A 20,807-nucleotide genomic window follows, 5' to 3' on the forward strand; every position below is an offset into this window, starting at 1 on the left:
GTGACACTGTGAGATTCCTTTCCCTAGAGATATGCTTGTCCTGACCACTGGCAAAAATGGTAGACAACTAGTCAACACCATTCCTTGCTGAATGTTACTGTGTGCAGTAAGAAATCCAGATTACAATTAGGAGTTCCATTCCGTGCCATACTGAACGCAGATATAGTCTGTTGCTCTATTATTACTGCCCAGGCCCCTGTGCAGGCATACAATAGCATTGTGTTAGGATTACTTCTGTTTTGCGAGATGTATCTATGGGAGATCTTCACAGAACAAGGAAATACTTAAGCAGTGGCAAATACTAACAGGTTGAAACATTAAGGAACCTTCAGCCAATGACACGATAATCAGAGAGGTAAGCTTCAATAAAACATTCAGATGGGCAGGAACCGGTTTGGCTTGCAATACCTCACAAAGCTATGTGAAATATGAGAGCTTTCCTAAGCTATTGTTTGAGAGTTCAAGGAGTGTGAGAACAGACAGGAGAGAGGAAGATGAACCTATGCAAATTTTATGTAGATATCTTTTGTTAGAATATGATTGAAGCCGTGGAGGAGGAGCAGCATGTCAGGCTAGTTTAAAAGCCAGAAGACAGGATATCCACTTGAGATCAGTCTCTCTTCTTTCTTCTTCACAGATGGAGATGTGGTCAAGGATTCTTCTGAGTATTCTGTCCTTGAACTGGATTGCCACAGTGTCTTCTGAACCGTAAGAGATCATATATTCTGAGTTTTTATGACAAAATATTTTATTATATTTCCCAACAGTTAATTTTTTCTGAGACATTGCTATGTAATAAACTAGATGTTTAAGATCTAGGTTCTGAAATGTGTCTGAAATGCAAATAGATGACATTGAAGGATGATTTGAAATGATGCTCTCCATCACAAAACCACTATGAAATCTGATTTGAATGACAGAAACCTTGAAGTGGAGCAGACGAATTCTGAAGTGCATGGGTAAAGTGGGGAGGAGATTCAAGACTAGACTAGCAAGTAATACTAATGATCAGGATTGATATGCATCAGCAGCACAGAAAGAGCATGGTGTATGAGGAGGTGCTACAGGCCAGATAATGACTAGTACTAAGGACTCTGCTGAATGGCAATCCTAGTATTAGTGTTAGTGTTAGTGTTAGTATTAGTATCAGTATTAGTATTAGTATTATTAGTATTTCACCTGCTGTGCTGTCATGGCTTATACAGCACTGTCAATGTTCATGGCTTTATCCAAACAGAATATTTCAGCCACAGTTTTCAAAAATACACCAGCGTTAGAGCTTAAATCCCCTTCTCAAAAGTTCTAAAGGAAAACACTGTGAAAGCCAGCGGGTTTAGCTTTCTCAGATACAAAAAATGGGAAAGGATCAGATTACCAGGACCGTTCCCTGGAATATTCTGCAAAATGAAAAAGCAGGATCATTTCTTGTGCATTATGTTGATTGGCTTATGATATGTTGGTTCTTATCTGGAGGGAGAGATAGCCAGAAAAAAAGAAATGAAAAATTTGTTGCGACCACTAACTAGTATTTTTGTCATTGATCTCAAAAAGAAACTAAATATCACTTCTCCTTATGGGAGGGTCCAGAGGCTTAGGTATACATATAGGTCATGGGAGGATAAATGCAGCTATGCTTGTCAGGTGTTGAGACACTTTAGTAATTGGAGCTCTGTAAATACCTGGAATGGAAAGATGCAGTATCATGCTGTTGCAAATGAGTGATTTAGATCCTTAAAGAATCACCATCAATGCTATTAGCAAAAGTGGTTTTCATATGATGTTATAAAAGTGCAACTTAACAAAGTTTGATGGCAAGGTTCATTCTATTACTGCACGGAAGAAACATACAAAGGAGAATTGAGTTACACTTGAGTTAGAATGATTCACAGAGAGACCAGAGTTATGAAGGGTAAAGAAGACCCTCCCATTGAGTCACAAGGTTCAGACTGGACCCCCTTGCTTTCTAAACTCCTGATGGAGCTTAGGTGTGGCTAGGTCCAATCCTAGTCTCAGACTTGGACAACGGTTTATGTCTAATGGAAGAAAAACAAAGAGTAAGGAAGACACTCCCGTTGAGTCACGAGGTTCAGAGTGGACCCCCTTGCTTTCTAAACTGTGTGTAAGAGACTGAGTAGAATGATGCCAGCTCAGAAAGAACTGTGGGGGACAAAAAATCGTCATCTGTACTTTCTTAGCATATTATTAAAAATTCATTGAAAGAAATGGAAATCCTTCCACTGATTTGAGAAAGCTTTGGACTGTGTCTTCCTTCAAACATATGGCATTTCTGTGATATTTTCCTCTGTTGTTTGCTCCAACTTTCCTTCATGACTGAACTCTCTGATCTGGTCTTGCCTTCTTACAGTCAGTATGTGCTCCTGGTCCCCACAGTAGTGCGGAGCGACTCTCCACAGACTGCTTGCGTGCAGTTCCACAGACTCAGTGAGCCTCTGTCCCTGAGCATCATCCTGGAATACGGCAGTATCCAGAAGACTCTCTTTGAGGAATCTGTGACAAAGAATGATTTCTTCAAGTGTGTTGAGTTCAAGGTATTTTCTCTTTTGAGACTACTGAAGAGGGTGTAGAGCTGGAAATACTTCTTAGTGCAATGCTCCTTGTCAGTGAGGGCAAGAAGATGAAGACTGTGGGCAGGGAATAGGACAAAAAAAGCTAAACTGCTGAAAAGGCTGATAATATAGACAGGAAAAAGACAGATATATGGGTTGTAGAGGGAAGCTGGAGAAAGAATTTTCATCTCCATTCACAGAGTGAACAGAAAAAAGCTTTTGATTGCCATCACAGGTGCATGCGCCCTATGGGACTATCATAACTGTCAAGCTGGAGAACCCAGCTGGGACATGCTCATTCCTTTTCCTGTGACCCTGCAAGATCTGGACAGATATGACAAACAAGTCCCAAGGTTAGGTATTCCAGAATGCAGCAGGAGAAAACACCTCAGGATTCACCTATATGACTGGAGCAACCTGCATATAGGCAGGTAGCTACATGAGATGAGGAAATGCATAGGACAGGGCATAGCTTAAAACCTTAGTAGCCGGTGACAGATTATGGGACTTCCACAGCAGAAATTCCCAGACACTATCTTGCTGGCAAAGATGGGGCTTCTCATGACTTTGCACAAGCTATTTATGACTCATTTGACAGTCAGTATCTTACTCAAGAACCCTGGGCACCAGGGGACCTCAACAGATCTCATTTACCACTTTTCCTCTGGGGTTTTGTTTCTCTCCAGGTTCCTCCTGCTACTTCTGACCCCCTGGCATTCATTTCCTTCTCTGCCAAAGGCACCACAGTTAACTTAGCTGAGAGAAGATCAGTGGCGATTCAGAACGTGGATAATACTATCTTCATCCAGACGGACAAACCCATCTACAAACCAGGGCAAAAAGGTGCTGAGGAGTTTGAGTCAGCTGTTGAACCGGGAAACTGAGTGCAAGGGTGGGTCTGGAATGACAAGGACTTCCTCTTGTGGAGGAAAAGACCATGGACTGCGACAGCCATGAGCAATCCTTCAGATAGTGTATAATTGTCATCTGAGTTTGGGCTCATCAAAAGTCAGTGAAAAATAGAACCGATTCACAAAATTGCAACAAATGAGTAGAGTTCATGTGTTTTTACTGAGTTAATTGCATTTACAGGATCTTGAGTTCTGCCCGGTTTACTGAGGTCAGTCACATAAAGTGTCCTTAAAATAATAGGTTAAGCTTGGAATTAATAAAATCCATACAAAAATAAAGTAAGCATGTCATTTCCTGTCAACAGCTCTTTCTACTTAACTGCTAATCTAATTCACAGTGCTGATTCCATCACGATATTTAAATGACAGTACTAGCTGTGCTATAGTTAGTTATCTCTTTAGTATAATTATACTTCAGTGCTGCACAGGGTTTACACTTAGAATAAAGACAAATACTTCCTTCTCTATGATTTTTTCATTGAATTGGTTTGTATAAACATATTTTTAGGAAACTCTCTGAAGAACTGAGTCCTTCAAGAAGAAATTACAGCAGTACAGAGTATTTGTATTTACTTTAGGGGTTACTTTAGTCCCAGCAGATCAGAACTGAAGATATTTCAGCTGACAAGTTTATTTTCATTTTTTTTCACTGGCTAAGGTAATCAAATCCTTTCTAGTTCTCCGGGGACTCTTTAGTTCTCCCTAAAAGCCTGGGAAAACTTTGTTTCAGTTGTGTGTTGAGAGTCACTTGCCAATGCCAAAGTGATTGATCATTTTTTGTCCTACATCTTTTTCAGTGATGTTCCGTGTGGTCACTTTGGACAGCCAGTTCAGACCTGTTCAGGAGAGAGTAAGTATGAGTGATAATCAAGATTTTTCAAGCACCCTCTTGGGGTACCTGTTTGCTGAGACTCTTTCACTTAGAAATTGAATAAAAAGGGCCTGGGATAGGCCTCCTGATGTTTTTGAAGAACTGCTGCAACTCCTTAACTTCACACTCCATCCCTTCCCTGCCTTTACAAAGGGCAAAGCACTCCTGGAAATCTCTCACAGCGCTCAGATTTTGTAGTCACTTCACTTCACCTGCCCCAGATATGTAGAAAGAGACTGGATGTTTTGTAGAAAAGCTGAATTCACAAACAGGTTATCCCCTTAAAATTATCTTTTTAATTACAGACATGAGTTTCAAGTTGTTTCCTTGACCCAGTCTTCTGTATCCAGAGCAAGCTGTTCACAGCTTGCTTTGTGTTCTAGTATTTTTTAAGCTTCACAGTAAATTTCTTGGTGTTTTGATAATTTTTTCTTTTTTTTTTTTCTCTTTTTTTCCTCTTCCAGTATCCCCGAATCATCATTGAGGTAAGCGATGCAACACATCATTAAAGCACAAATTGCTTTGGAAAGTCTACGTATGCTTCATCATTCCCCATAGCGTCAATAGCTGTGGGAGACTCACCCAAAGCACACCGTCTAAAGCCAAGGGAGTTGATGCTGAACAGTGGCAGTACCCATTATCAAACACTAGAGGAGAAGAAATCAGCAGAACTGGTTGTTGGTGTGTTTTTTGTTAGGATTCAAACAAGAGTGTTCAGTGTAATCTTGCTTTGGTAGGACTACAGTAAATGGGCTGGTGAAATAGCCTCATTCTCACACAGGCATTAAGAAAAGTAACTTTCTGAAATGTCATGTTCTGCTGGGGGACAGGCTAACAATGAGTCAGTCTTCTACAACATTTCACATCACTAGATCTCAAAGGAGGCCAGTATAATATTCCCATTTTACAGAATGGGTTGAGTCATAAAGACTAACACTAGAAGAGCTACAGATAAGCAAACTGAGTCCAAATCATATACTGTTCCTGGAGGATCTGAGATCATTTGGCAGTGTAGCTAATTTCCAGTTAAACATAAACTTAGGCTTGTTTAATGCACAAAGAGATCTGGAAAGTTAATGGGAAGTCAGACTACATCTCATCAGCCCAAACTCACATTCACACTGCGATTCACTTAGCTGGTATGCCACGATACAAAACTTAAAAGAAGGAAAGAAGACAAGAAAGGTGTGATAAAGGTTTTGGTACATCTCTTTCTCCCACTCTTCAGGATCCGGAGCAAAACAAGATCTTCCAGTGGTTGGAGGTAGCATCTAAGCATGGAATTGTCCAGCTCTCCTTTCCACTAACCCCAGAGCCTATTCTGGGGTCCTACCACATCACTGTGGAGAAGTCGTCAGGTGAAAAAGAGTACCAGTCCTTCACAGTGGAGGAATATGGTAAGCAAAGTCTGTGAGCTGCCCTGCACCAGCAATGAGCCTGGCTGTGCCTAAGTCAGGTAGAAGCTGCTAGTGCAGAATTTAAGTGCTTTGAATTCTCCACTTCATACCTGAGAAAGAAAGACATGGAGAGAGCCGGGTGGAAAAAGAGAAGGCAAGAAGGCAAAAAAGAAATGCTGAGAAAGGCAGCATTTTTCAGGAATTAAATTTGGAGTCTAATTCTTTTCTGGGCTTGGCACAAAGTCCCTGTGTGACTTTGGGATCCACATCCTATCACTCAGGCCTTACACTCGCCATCTGTTCAGAGGCAAAATGAATGAGTCGGGCCTATCCTGTTTTGTGGAGGCCATCGCTGTATGAAAACCACCAGGCTAAAATATGCAGTAGAAGTCTGAAGATATTCTCTATCAGACAGATTAAATAACAGGTACCAGGTTGTAACAGAGGGAGGCTGGATAACCAGTGGAAGCACAGGATGATAAACGATGGGTAGTGGAGATGCCAAAGCCCTCATAGTGATCTGCGTACTCTCTGGAACAGACCATATCAAGGGAGTTGCTACATTCATTTTGATTTTACAAGTTTTCTCATCTTTTAGTAGCAGGTTTTCCTTAGTGGTCCCCAGAGAAGGCTTGGACAACTCCCAGTTGCCTGGGTTTTTTTGTAAGGGCAATAAAGCACCTTTCCTTCTTACCCTCCAGACGTCTTTTGTACCTTCCAGTCTCCTGTGCCCAGGTGCATGAGAAAAAGACCTTTTCCAGCTATGTTGTCATTATTGCTGGTGACCTGGGCCAAAAGATAAGCTGAAAAGAGGGAGTGACAGTGACCTGTTTGATTTTACTATTTTGCTTAATCTGTTGCTTTTCTCCTTCAATGGGGCTGGATTGCATAATAACTTCTGTTCTCCAGGGCTTAACTAGTTTGAGACATCAGCACTACTCCCACCTTTCTCTTGAAAATGTACAGCCAGTTAAAGTGATTTATCACAGTTCTTACTGTGGCTGTTATAATTATTAGTATGATTATAATTGTATTTTAAAGAAGTTATTAATCTTACCACTAAAGGTTGTTTTTTCTCCAATAATATCCTACAGCCAGCTCCTAGGTAGACTTTTCTTTGAACCATTTCCTCTCCCTCATTGGTGAAAATATCTTTGTCAACTGCTTTTTTACTGTCTTACACTCACACACCCCTGCCTATGGCACGCAACTGCTCATCAGTCATATTCACATTGCATTCCCAGTGCTGCCAAAATTTGAAGTGACAACCAATGTGCCAGAGAGGATCTCTTTCTTTGACGAAGAAGTCAGGGTGAACGTTTGTGCTTCGTAAGTATCAGAGCTGAGAACAACACATTTGTGCACAATAAACACGGGATAGAGGACGGTGTGCCGTACTGGGAAGCAGGGACCCTGCTGCTGATTCGAAGTATGGGTTAGAGCAATTCCTTTAGCTATGATTTCCAAGAGATGGAATATGATAAGTCTCTTCCCATTACATAGCAGAAGTAGAACTGGGAGAGTCTAGAACTACTCGCTAGCTGTAATTTTTTATTATTACAGAAAAGGAGAGAAATAGTACAGAAGGAGAGTCCATCATTAAGACTGCTGGCTGTGACACCGCCAAAGGGCAGGGTGGCATGAGCCAATGGGGTGAATAGGGATCTTTCTGCAGTACGTCGTGCTTTGCGTAAGGCACTGACAAGAAAAAGCAAGCAGCAGGGAATGATACCCCAACCCTGAGCCCAGCACCACTTTCCAGCTTCAGACCTTGAAGAATAACTACACCAAGACAATGGTAAAGCAGGCTTTTTTAAGAAGATGCCAGAAACAGCCTAAAAACAGTCGAAGGGGATTCTGCTAGGGCTAACTGGTCCAAATTCCCAGCTGTTCTTCTGTCTGTGCTCTGGGCATCCAGAGAGGACTAGATCTGCATTGCTCTGCAATCTTTGCAGGTTTCATGCTAAGGCCACGTGATTGGGTTCTTGTGTCTCTTCCTCTCCTAGGTACACTTATGGCCAACCAGTGCAAGGGAATGCCCAAATCAATGTGTGTCAGCAGCGCTTTTATAGTCCACAATGTGAGGAAAAGCAGAAAAAAACCTGCAAAGCTGTCACTGGACAGGTATGATACATGGCAAGACCTTTCTTCCCCATCAGCTTTACTACCCAACATGTAGCACAGTGTTTGGTGGCCTCATTCATTTCCTGGGGAACACCAGAGGTATGTTTTTTCTCACTGTCTCACAGGGAACGTTGAAAGACCGTGAAAGCAGTTTTTCCCAATGACCTTATTAGGAGACTTTGTTTTTTCCCTCAGGAAGAGTCAGTAGGAGGGAGGGAAGCTTATGAAACTATAAATTTGTGATCATTCCTAAAACACTGGGGCTATGTTCTTACCAAGTGTAATCAGCAGATCTGTACTGGGAGTCTTTGAGGAGACAATGTTAAACTAATGATCATTTCTCCACTAGATCAGACTCAAAGTGCTCTGGTCATAGAGTTCAGGCATCATGCAAGATGGGTTTGAGAAGGGACGTGAGCACAGAGAGGACTAGGGGGAATGAGGAGAGAGGTTTCCAGGTGCAAGGGTAGAAGATATAGAAACAACAAATGGGGAAGGGAGCCAGGGAGTGAGAATTGTAAGGTAGGAGGGGAGCAAGCAGAAAGTAGGAGCTGAAAATGTGAGCAGAGGCATGAAGCTATTTGGAGATCCACTAATACAGCTTCAGGATCAATTTTCCAAACCTTGAGAAAAATGGGCTTTCCCTTTGTGCTCCTTTTTCAGCTGGGGAAGGATGGCTGCCTCAACACTGCCATCCCCATCAAAACATTCCAGCTCTACCGCAGCTATGCCAGGATGTATACCAGCCTCTACGTAGAAAGCATCGTCACTGAAAATGGGACAGGTAACACCAAGTGGAGGTTGGGAGTAGCTGATTAAAGCTAATAGGTGGCGCTTTCTGAGAGGAATCTCCTGAATCCCGATCTGTGCAGCAAACAACCAACAATCACCATTTTCTTTGTGTAGCTCTCCCTCCAGAGCATCACTGCTCCATATAGCTTTTCAAAAGAAACAGTTTTCTGCCCATGTCTGATTCCTGTTTCCTCCCCTTTATACTGGGTGTGTCTCACAGGAATCCAGATGAAAGGCTATGGCTATGTTGCAGTCAATGAAGAAAATGATAGAGTGATGTTCAAGAATACGGATCTCTATTACAAGAGGGGAATTCCTTACTATGGTGAGGTGGGTACCTGAGAAGATACATTTAGATCAAAACTCCCCAAGGTCCAGCATGGTTATCTCTGTGTTACCCCATTTATGGATGTCCCCTAACTCTGCTGACAACTTCTCATGGTAATGTTGCATAACTGCGCATGCTGCATAGTTCTCTCATTATGGTAGATGTTCCTAGAGAAAATAAGAAAATTATGCTACACCTGGAGTGTTAGGGTCTCTCTTCTGCCGTAGTTAGAGAATGCCTAAAAGGTGGCTAAGTGAAAGGTCATATGGGCGGGGAAGAAGAGTCTGCACAAAACTACTTTAGTAAGAGCTGTGCCTAAAATGAAGGTAGAATTTACTCTGCGTTGCATCACACAGTCCCAGGGATTTTTACTTAAAGCAGTATAGATGTCGGAGCACATTCCAAATTCTTACCAACCTGCACATGCAGGATAAACCCAAGGACAGAAAGGAGGATGAGCCATACAGCATCGTCCTGATATGCAATAGGGACAGAGGGTATGCACAGATGCCCAGGAGCTGGGAGGTGCTCCTGAGCTCCACAGGTTACCTGTGGCCATGAAGTCATCTGATTGCTTTAGGTTTGTTAATCAGTGCCCTCCAAAGAGTATGTGCTCTGGAGTCCCTCTGCTTCTATTTGCTCTGGAAGGGATAGCATGAGGTAAGAATTTGAACCATCATCTCTCACTCAGTAGTTTTTAACTTATGTGACAGCACACTGAACTTATGGTCACTGAAGAGAAACAGGACTTTTCATTAAAAGAACCTTTCCTGCGAGATCGTGTATATAAACAATTCCTTCTCCCTCTGTGATACATAGTTTGTCCTTGCACTGATGGGAATTGCCCACCTTTGCCTGTCACAGAACTCCTGCTCCTTCAAAATCTTGAGGAGCATTTGCATCTTAAATACATTTCACTCTTGATTTCTACTCCCTGCAATTGTCCTCAGTGCCGAAGAGAGCGTCCTCTGGTGAGCAGAGCATTTCCCATTCTTTTGGTGTTTTTTTTCTGAATCCCTTGGGTATTCTTTGTGTTCAGATCGCTGTGATGAATGTGGATGGCAAGCCCGTTGCCGGTAGGACTGTCTTGCTGGACCTCAACGAAAAATACCTGGCCAACTATACCACTGACAAGGACGGCACTGCTGCTTTTTCCATCGACACGTCCAACTTCTTTGATCCCAGTTTTAAACTTAGAGTAAGTGAATACAGGCTTCAGTCTCATTCCTGAAAAAATCCTTCATTGGAGAGAGGGATTAGAAGCAATCAGTGAGTGCTGGCAGGATTGTTTTAGATGAAGAAAGTAGGCAGTCAGTCCACCAACACCTGCAACCTTTGCGAAACTAGTATGAGAAAGCACCAGTGCCTGAGGAGTGCCAGACTGCACCCCAGGAGCATTCAGGCTGCAGTGATCTTCAGCACCTCCCTACTTTTCCCTCCGCTCAGAAGACCTTTCTGCAGCCATCTGCCCTCTTTTACTCCGTGTGCTAGAGGACCTACCTCACAGACTGCCCTGCCTTCCCCAGCCAGCCTGGATGCACCCCAGCCTCTCTCCCTGCTGCTGCCTGCTTCCCTGCATTTCTGCTGCCAGACACTCATGCCTATTTTACCATCGAATTGTCTTCTCATGTTCTCATGCCTTTTCTCTGGTGTGACGGGAAGAGCTGAGAAAAAGAAGGCTGTTTGAGAACAAGGTCATTCTAACTCACAATAACTCCTAGCAGTTTATACAACCTGTCCCAGTCCTGCAAGAATCTGAAGTAACCTCCCTACCGTAATGTGCCGTAGGTGTCTGGATACATTAAAGTGTCCAGAACTCCCCCTGCTCTGGACCGGTGAAGCACAAATTTTTCACAACAGCTCTTGCTCTTGACTTAAACAGCCCCACAAAATCAACTTCCCAACAGAATTCTTTAGAGGGAGGATGACTTAGCGTCTCACCTGTCTGCCATTTTTTTATATTCCACTTGGCTGATTCCCCGTGTATGACTCTTCTGCTTCATAGGTCAGGCAGGCACCAGATGACTGTGCAGACTTCTTCATCTGGAGGAATGATAATGAGCCCCAAGCCTTATTCTTTGTCCGGCGTTTCTACTCACGGACCAACAGCTTTGTGAAAATCGAGTCAGTGAAGGAGAAGCTCAGCTGTGGCCAGCAGAGAACAATCAACGTTCACTACGTCCTGAACACAGAGGGTTACAGGAATGCCAGGCACACAAACTTCTACTATGTGGTAAGTGCTACCTTGACTCCCAACGCAATTCTTTTCTTTCACTTTCTCTTGAACACCATATAAGGCAGAAATCTCCAGGCCAGACAGTGGTTACAGATCACAGCTCGCCTTGATGGCCTTTGAAACCTCTCAGAACACTACTCAAAATCAATGATTTCATGGGGGAAGGGAGGAGGTGCTTTTGATCCTGTCTCATGAGGTTTTTTTCTATGCCCAGGTGATGTCAAAAGGAAAAATTATTCTCAGTGGGCAGAAGCAAGTCAGCATCTCTGGTGGTAAGTTCCAGGCCACATTATTTACTTGTACTTCAGAGCATCGTTCTGAGCACCAGGGCATTAGTAAGTTTTGTAAGAAGGGATGAAAGCGGAGAACTGCAGCTAAATCAGGTACTAGTTCTTAAACCCCATGACCTGTCACCACTCAATATCATTTGCTTTTGCTGCAGCATCTAGCCAGTCCCCCATATCATCATCAAATTGATCTGTTAGTTGAAAGATGAAAACTTTGTTGTGATCAAACACCAAGGAATGTAACCTTCTTCTGTTTTATTACTTGCCGAGGAGTATTTGAAGTTTCACAGTTATTCGATGACATCCAAGTCTTCGCTGAATAGAAGAATAAAACTTTTTGAAGTTTGAAATAATAGGTGCCCCATCTGACAGGGATGTTTAGCAGTTAACTGCTTGGAATCCATTGCACTTTCAGAAGTCTCCAAATACCCACAAATGACAATGATCCTACCAATCACCACAAACTGAACTTTGTTCTTTCACTGCTAAAAATATCTTTTCTTGCAGAACCTGGTCTATTTCCAGTCCTCAACAGGTGGCTTAAGTAAGCCTCACTCCACATATAGGACTTGTTGTTTAGTACTTGCCATCTTTGGTATTTCTCTGGGTATTCATGGACTATGGCTGCCCAGTATAAGTTCCCCTATGGTTTAGGGAGGGGCATCCCATTCATCAAAAGGCAGCTATGTCACTTGATTTTCTCTTCATTAAATCAGCTTGAAGCCATGTGGTTTTTCCATATTATTGGGGGCTAATACTAAGGTGTGTAATAGTGTGTGACTCACCAAAACGTATGGGAAAGCTTAATTTCCTGTCCCTGCTCTAGTAGTTGTCATCCATGTAGATAAGAACTTCATATTTCCTAGTGTTAAGAGAGCTCTCCCTTAGCTCAGGAGATTGACCTATCTCCTCTGGTGTAGGAGGTTCTAGGTTTGAGACCCAAAGGCAATGTTGTGCTCTTCTCATAGCAATCATGCACAGGTTTCCCTGGCCAGCTTTTACTCATCTCAGACCCCTCTCTGCAAAGCACCGTGCTCTCAGCATATTCCAGTTTGTATCTGCTGTCTTGCTGATTGGAGCTGTTCCTGAGTCGCTGAGACATGAGTCTTCCAATATCCAACTTCTCTGTTTTTAAAGGTGCTAGTAGGTTATGGATAAATATGTGGTCCTGCCACCAAAGCTGAGGTTTGTCTAATCTCTTTTGTTGGCTTCTCCTCCCCTGTTTCATGTTACTTCCACAGCTCCCAGAGGTATGTTCTCCATCACACTAACCGTCACTGAGAAGATTGCCCCCAGCGCCAGGCTGTTGCTCTACACGGTGCATCCTCATGGGGAGATAGTGGCTGACAGCTCTTGGATACGCAGTGATGTATGCTTCAAAAACAAGGTAAAAACTTTTGCTTTCTTATCAAGGTCTATATCAGCTGGCTCTTTGCTGAGACAACAGTTAGGGAATGACTTCATCAAGAGCCCTGCACTAGGGATGGCCTTTAGGAATGGAAAAGGTACAGGTGAGCCTGGGAACAGGAGGAGCTGTCCCTGGAATTAATATGTATGCTCAGACTCAAACTAAATTCTCAGTGGAGTGGGGAGAGGGAGTTGACAAGAGGTTTAGAGAGGTTGTGGATTTTTACAGATGAGGGATTTGGAAGGGCCATCTAGCTGTAGGAGCTTTGCCCCACAGAGAATAAAGTGAGTGCTGGTGAAAGGTGAGATTTAGATCTATGTGCCAAGCTGATTCTCCTAATTTCTGTGTGGTTGTCTTGGATTTATTCATTTCCAGCTCCATCTCGAGTTCTCTGAGAAGCAGGGTCTCCCTGGCTCTAAAGTCAGTCTCCACCTTGAAGCTGCTGCCAACTCCTACTGTGCCCTGAGAGCTGTAGATCAGAGCGTCCTTCTTCTTCAGCCTGAGCGAGAGTTATCTGCTGAGAGCGTAAGCCACATCCCCAGTCCTGTCTTCTTTTGACCTAGGGACATCCAGAACGACATTCCAATTCCCACCCATGATCTCTCTGTTTCTGTCTATGTTTTCATTTTTCCCTTGGAAACAGACATCTCAGTGATTGAAGAAAGGTCTATGGCAGTTGTACACTTCAAAGACAGAAATTGGTAGTGGAACATTTACTTTTGGGAAGTATGGCAGTGCAAGACATGTCCTAAGAATATGACTAATGTAAATCCTTGAAATCATAGTTCCTCCCTGGGGAGTGGTTATGTCAAAATTGCATTTTGTGACTCAGGTAGACCTTGGGCCCAGAACAGAAGCTGTAGGTGTCAGCTAGTATCTTCTTGGATTCCAATCTCCTCGGTGCATAACTCAGTAGTATATCTCTATTCTTTTTGCTCAAGTTCACCCCACAAAGCCATTGCAGCTCAGAAGGAGGGGGGTAGAGTCCAGTCCTTGTATATCACCAGCCAAATTACTTATTCATCTCTAGGTAGGCATCACTAGGCAAACCCACCACAGTCTACGGGATTGCTTAGGGGCCACCATAAGCTTTGAATATATGTGGTTTTGCACCTGGCTGGGACCTTCCTTTACACTAGTCATTTTGACCTCCCAGGTGTACTACCAACTTCGTCTGAGTGATTTATATGGCTATTACTACAATGGGCTCAACCTGGAAGATGACAAGCCAGAGAGGTGTACCCCAGTCAAAACAACCTTTTTTGATGGCTTGTACTATGAACCTGTGAACGTCAGTCGTGATGGCGATGTCTACAGGATTTTCAGGGTATGTGCTCTGTGTGGTTCTTTAAGTGGGAGGTATTCCAGAAGAATTCGGGCACATAAGCATTAAACTTTCTTAGGTGGTGGTTCTTACTGCTGAGAGAAGGCAGCTGATGCCTGGAACTGCCTAAAGTCTCTGATCACCCAGTTTCTGCCTTCTCATCCCCACCTCTTACTCAGGAAGACTGAGAATCACTATTACATATATTTGGTGGGATCCTGCCCATGCTTCAGTAGACGTTTCCTAAGCAGGACCATGGTCTTGGCTCATGACCTCAGGCATTCCTAGTAAAGATCTGAGTCCGTGATGCAGGCCACTTGTTTCCTGATGTACTTGCCTCAACTCCCTGCTGGCCCCATGGCTTAAGACCTAACATAAGCCCCATCATTACTGCTCTTCACAGAACACAGGTGTCACTGCTCCATAAGAAAGAGATAGAGGTTGGAAAGGAAGAGTTGTGACATTCAGGGTTGAAAGGGTGGGATGTGAGGAGGGAGGAGAGAGATGAGGTATGATAACCCAGATAGGAGAAGTGGCATGCGCTGGTAGCTAGTGCATGCCCTGAGTGACATGACTGATTCTTTCACACTCAGAATATGGGCCTGAAAGTTTTCACCAACTCTGTGCTACGGAAGCCAGTTCTGTGCAATGAAGACAAATCAGATATGGAAGATTACCCTATCTATTTTGGCCATGATGTCACCCATGCCAATCACTATGGCACAGGTAAAAGAAGGTTCATACTGTGTCTCCAGTTGCAGCCCGCCTGGTCTTCAAAACTGTTGCCTGTATAAAATAACAGCCAGCATGTTGAGGTTTTTTTGGGGAATAGGTCTATGTGTCTCAGTTTGCCTCTAGTAATCTCTTTCTGACAGTCACAGAATCACAGAATCACTAAGGTTGGGAAAGACCTATAAGATCATCAAGTCCAACCATCAACTAATACCAGCGTGCCCACTAAACCATGTCCCACAATGCGACGTCCACACCTTGAACACCTCCAGGGATGGTGACTCCACCACTTCCCTGGGCAGCTTATTCCAGTGTCTCACCACAGTCCTTGCAGTAGAGTCAATTCTTTCTCACTTAGGTACAGGTGCATACAGAAAAGACAGGGAATACTGGGATGCTACTTCTTTCATAAACTGATACTAGTTTTTCAGGGTTTTTCAGGTCAGAACCTTTCATCAAATCACAATTCAATTAAATATTTAAAAGGAAATGCCAATGCAGAAAAATAACGGCAATTCCCAATGTTAAGAACTCACACAGCTCTTAGCATACTTAGCACATGGTCTCCAAAGCACTTAAAAGATCAGCAAGGGTTATGATTCTCTTTCTCCAAGTCAGATTGCTCAGCAAAATAGCAAAAGTAGCAGTCAGAGGTTGCCATAAGGGAAATTGCTATTCAACACTAGGAAGAGTTCTTCCCCATGAGAGTTGTGCTACACTCAAAGAGGTTCTCCAGGAGGTTTTGGAATCTCCACTGCTGCAGGTTTTCAAAACTGAGATGGACAAGACCCTTGAGCAACATGATCTGACTTTGAAGTTAGTCCTACTTTAAGGAGATTGGACTAGAGAATTCCAGAAGTTCCTCTCAACCTAGATTTTTTCCAATGATTCTGTGATTCTAAGTCCAACAAAAGAAGGAAGTATTGTTATTTCCATGATATGGCTAGGAAATCTGAGGTACCTCCATGCTAAACGAGTTGTTGGACATCACAATTGAGTCCCTGGCAAAACTGGAAAGGGAGCTTGGTTCCTCATATCAGACCTGTAGTTTGACTATATGAACAAAAGTATTTTTCCAATGGACTGGATGTTCAGCTCCAGTTTTGGTTACTGAACAGGGTAAAAATGATTGTGTTCTCAGGGAGATTTGTAATGCATTATAAGCTTTGGTGACAATACTGGCTACCATTGCCCATTTGCAAATGGAAGGGAGCTAGTGGTAGAGGACAGGGAACATGCCTTTCTAACTGGATTATGAGACCTTTCAGTATGACATAAAGTGAAATTTCTTGTGAAATAGTTACATTTTCTAGTATTTTCCCATGGGAAACAAGAATAGTTAAGAAATTGTTTCTTCTTGTACCTTATATCTGTTAGAATTTTCCTTTTTTATGTGAAAAAGAATGGAAAAATGCTCAAATGGAATACTTAGTGTTTGTTTATGGTGTTGAACATGTCTGAGAGCAGTTCAGATTCTTCTGGCCTGACTTCTCTAGTATTATACTCTAACCATACACAATCTTCTAGTAGAGTCAAGTATTCTTCGGAGTGGTGTTAACACTGTTCGGAAATTCTTCCCTGAGACCTGGATTTGGCATCTGGTTCATACCAAGTGAGTATTTTTATCTTCACTTCTTACCTCTCATGCGGATTTTTGAGTTGATACATGTTGCTGAAATGAATTCTGGGAAGAAACTGTGGAACATATGGCTGCTTTGTAGGTGCGGGTCTCCTTTTCCCATCTTGCTCAATGACTGTTGAGCTCCCAACCTTGTACACAGTGTCAAACCTACCTGAACTGTGAATTTGCTCTGTGCTCTGCTCCCTGTCCTTCTGATGGGGAGAAAGAATAAGGGCTAAGAGTAAAATAAGAGCATTTGTTTAGGAAAGCGCAAACCTTGTTAATTTCCATCATATTTTTTAATTAAGCAGCAGAAAAATCAGTTTATTTTGTTTTTCTTTCCAGGCTGCCATAGCAACTGCAACGAGAGTATCTCCATCTTAACTATGCATCCAGGGACTGTTCTAGAACATTAATCCAAATTTATTGGTTCTAATCTGTATGGGCATTGGGCATTATGGTATTTAAGCAAATGGTATTCCTAAACTAAAAAAGCTGAGTATTCTTCCAAGTACTTTTTAACATGTAGTTCACCAGCACCTTCATCTTTACTTCCATCTTTTTAAGTATGGAGAGATATCTTGCAGAAAGTGAGATGAAAACAGAAATACTAATTCCAGCAGAGAGCCTATCCTATAATTTGGCTTGAAAATGGCAAAGATCATTTCTCATTCTGTTTTTCGTATTTTCCTCAGTTCCAACGGAGAGGCCAATATCTTTTACACCATTCCTGACACCATCACAGAATGGAAAGCCAGTGCTTTCTGTGTGCAGGATGATGTTGGGTTTGGCATCTCCTCACCTGTTTCACTGACAGCATTCCAACCATTCTTTGTGGATCTCACCTTGCCATACTCTGTCATTCGAGGGGAAAAATTTAATTTAATAGCCAATGTCTTCAACTACCTCAACAAATGCATCCAGGTATATCAAGTTCCCTTTTACTTCCTACATGGTTTGTCTATTTCCCAGAGATCCCAGCATTCTCCTGCATAATGCATCAGAAATGCAGAAATAAGTGTTTAACTTACGCTTTAGCCTGATGCATTACTCTCTCACCCTCTCTTCCTGGACCTGTCCCTGTGTTATAACATTATGAAAATGTGGCCAATGATCACTGTGGCTGGTCCACAGAAGATAAGAACTTGCTCCTTATACCTACATAATTTAGTTCTTTTTTTTGCTCCTGAAGGAGGAGCTTGAGTAGAGGGTATGGGTACTGTGCTGTGTAAAACACAATACATACTGAGTGTGTTGTACATAGCAGTAACTCATAAGAAGATTTGACTAATGAGCCCAGACACCTTGGTCAACAAACAGACACTAACAGTGGGCAGAAAAGAGACAGGTTTGCCACTTCCTCAGCGAAATGCCCCATCCTTCTGTCCTGGTACCATCCCACAGATTCAGATGACAAATAGCTTCTCCAGCAAGTCTCCCTTGCCCTGCAGCCGGACTTTAGGTGCAACTTACTTCATTTATAATCTTTCTCCTTCTCTCTTCATCTCAGATCAGTGCCATACTGGCAAAGTCGAGTGACTACAAGGCAGAAATCCTTTCACCAGAGGGCAACACAGCGAGGGTGTGTGCCAATGAAAGAAAAACCTATATTTGGGCTGTTAGTCCCTACAAACTCGGTAAGTTTGTCTTTTCATCACCTCGATACATCCCTGTTTGATCTTTCTACCTCTGTGACTCCCACCCTTTAATGTAGCATCAATAATCCACAAGCAGGCATTTCTGGACAGCTCCATTAATTGCTCCACAAATTTAGTATTGGATCTCTGCTGAAGTTCCCTTAGATGCACTGAATGAGTGGTGAATTGTTCTGGTGTTTTATTTCTTCTGATTTTCAGTGGTCCACTTCCTGGCCATTTTAGGAAAAACTCTTCACTTGCCACATTATGTATGAAATGCTGGCAGGATTTCATGTGTCTTGCAACATTTCAGCTGACAGTTTTGCGCCTAATCAGCTGTATTCAGTAAGAATAAAATTTGCTAATAATTTTGGACTGGATTCTCAGCAGGCAAAAAGGACAACCAGCACAAGAGGACATTGCTCCTCCCCAATTTTACAGCTGTGTTAATTCACGCTGCCTTCAAGTCAACATTGTCTTTTAAACAAAGCAGTTACAACAGCTTGCACGTGTTAGTGCCCCAAAAGTTGAACTACAAAAAGCTTTTAAGTAGCAAAGATTCTTCCCAAAATGAACCACAGGTGGACCTTTTCTTTAAAACGTTGTTTCTAAAACCCTATAGTCAATATGACTGATTTCCTTCAAACTCACTGAGAAAGATGCGAAGTTGTAGTGAGGTGAAAACTGGACGTGCAGTGAAATAATACTGCAGAGCTGAAGAAAAGAAAGCTGCTGTCTCTCCCTGGTGACTCTGATAATAATGCATTTTGTTCCAAGTTAAAAAAACTCCTTTGGATGTCCAGTTTGCAATGATTGCAGGGGTGAAGTGAGCAATGCCTGCAAAGCTGCTCACATCAGGGTTGCTCCTCAGTGCTGCTAACACCAAGTTGTTGCTCCTCAGTTAACAAATTCCAGCTGAAGGAAAGAGGCAGCAGAGCTATAACGATTGCAACAGTGCCCTAGGCCAGAGAAAACTCAGCACAAGGCTCAGAAGAGGTGGAAGCTGGTAGTGAGTACTATCAGTTTTTTGGCTAGGATCACCCCTATTTCGTTGCTCATGCTAGGACTCCTTGCCACGTGGAGCCTTTGTGAAATTTGTTTCTACTGAGCTGCCTTCAGAGAGAATACATTTCTCAGCAGTCCATCAGCCTAGAAGAGGCAGTGAAAACCAGGGGTAACTGTAGACATTGAAGATGACTTTCTTTTCTGGGGTTGGCGGGTGACTTTCCAGGTGAGGTGAAATTCACGATTACCGCTGAGGCCAAACTGAATACCAGTGGCACTGGAAACAGCACATGGCCAGAAGGGGAGACAATTCGCAAGGACACCCTCATTCAAACCCTGCTTGTTGAGGTACAGTAGGAAATCTGCACGCGCTTTCTGCTTCGTGGAAACTGCAATTCCTATAGCTGTGGGTTAGAAGCAGTTAGCTGGTGTGAGGAGGCAAGGCAGCTGACACAGCTGGAGCTGTGTACAGTAGGCTTGTCCACGTGAAAATGAGAGTGTAAATCACAACAATCAGTGGCATCCACTGTCTTCCTGCCACCGTCTCCTTCCTGGGACCATGAACATACATTCCCTGACACCCCACGGATGTCAGTAGAGATGTAGCCAGAAAGGAGGAGATTCCATACCCTACCTATAAGTGCCTTTAGCCTGGGACTCTAATACTGGGGAGATGGGTGGAGAGCAGATATAAAAGGAAAAGGATTTATCTTGAGTATCATAAAGCAGCAGCCACATAGGCTCAGTTGGACAGAGTCCCTCTCAGAGGCTGGAAATGTCTATTTTATAACTGCTTTCTAAGAAGGAAGGTGCTCTGGAGAGGGTGTTGGGTAAAAGAGAGAGGGAGCCATGGACCAAGAGATATTCTCGTGGAGATAGGGTAGGACTGGGTACAAGGGGTGCACGGTCTGGATAGCCACATCCACACACTGTTTTACACCATTAAATTGTCACGGTTCCATGGTGATGTTCTACACTTTTCTTCCTCTTCCTGACCACTTCCCTGCAATCAAACAGCCTGAAGGTGTTAGAAAGGAATTGACTCAGAGCTCCCTCGTCTGTACAAAAGGTAAGGCAAGTTCGTTCATTCGGTCCAGGGAGTCAGTGGAACTGCTTCACTGTCTTGTAGGTTTTGTCCTACAAAACCAGAGACCCTTCCAGGGAGGAAAAAGGGTCTCATGGTCAAGGTGCTGGGCTACAATTCAGGATTTTCAGAGATACCTTTGACTCATTGGGCAAGTCTCTGCAGCATTTTCTTTACCCAGACTGCAGATCATAGGGGTCACTCTAGTACAAAGTACTACAAAGTGAAGACTTCTGGAAAAAAGATGATTTTAACCCTTCTCATTGTTACATCTTCTCATCAGGCATACGAACTTCTGAACCAGTGTCTCTCAGCCTGCCAAGAAACCTAGTGCAGGGATCAGCCAGAGCTTATTTTTCTGTGATTGGTAAGTTTAGTACTTAGACTAAAACGACAAGTAAATGGCATTTCTCTTGTGTTGCACCAAGAGCCATCATGTATACATGTGCAAAACTCATGTAAAGTTGAGGAAATTATCTTGAT

The 20,807-nt window shown here is 43.0% G+C and overlaps 1 protein-coding gene across 1 annotated transcript in view; it reads left to right on the forward strand.

The window, feature by feature from the left end:
• The first annotated feature begins 494 nt into the window (after positions 1–494).
• The window catches only part of LOC104259125 (ovostatin), a 31,214-nt gene continuing 10,901 nt past the window's right edge, over positions 495–20,807 (forward strand). The window contains exons 1-24 of the mRNA XM_059816363.1: positions 495–515; positions 638–708; positions 2,366–2,549; positions 3,254–3,410; positions 4,276–4,328; positions 4,814–4,834; positions 5,578–5,746; positions 6,991–7,075; positions 7,753–7,870; positions 8,534–8,654; positions 8,883–8,992; positions 10,030–10,188; positions 10,996–11,169; positions 11,423–11,498; positions 12,755–12,900; positions 13,297–13,446; positions 14,078–14,248; positions 14,839–14,971; positions 16,505–16,589; positions 17,294–17,522; positions 18,109–18,235; positions 19,467–19,588; positions 20,258–20,309; positions 20,608–20,691. Coding sequence (XP_059672346.1) covers positions 495–515; positions 638–708; positions 2,366–2,549; positions 3,254–3,410; positions 4,276–4,328; positions 4,814–4,834; positions 5,578–5,746; positions 6,991–7,075; positions 7,753–7,870; positions 8,534–8,654; positions 8,883–8,992; positions 10,030–10,188; positions 10,996–11,169; positions 11,423–11,498; positions 12,755–12,900; positions 13,297–13,446; positions 14,078–14,248; positions 14,839–14,971; positions 16,505–16,589; positions 17,294–17,522; positions 18,109–18,235; positions 19,467–19,588; positions 20,258–20,309; positions 20,608–20,691 — 2,818 coding nt within the window. The remainder of the gene's footprint in view (positions 516–637; positions 709–2,365; positions 2,550–3,253; positions 3,411–4,275; positions 4,329–4,813; positions 4,835–5,577; positions 5,747–6,990; positions 7,076–7,752; positions 7,871–8,533; positions 8,655–8,882; positions 8,993–10,029; positions 10,189–10,995; positions 11,170–11,422; positions 11,499–12,754; positions 12,901–13,296; positions 13,447–14,077; positions 14,249–14,838; positions 14,972–16,504; positions 16,590–17,293; positions 17,523–18,108; positions 18,236–19,466; positions 19,589–20,257; positions 20,310–20,607; positions 20,692–20,807) is intronic.

The sequence above is a fragment of the Gavia stellata genome, chromosome 4 (assembly GCF_030936135.1).
Source record: "Gavia stellata isolate bGavSte3 chromosome 4, bGavSte3.hap2, whole genome shotgun sequence".
NCBI lineage: Eukaryota > Metazoa > Chordata > Aves > Gaviiformes > Gaviidae > Gavia > Gavia stellata.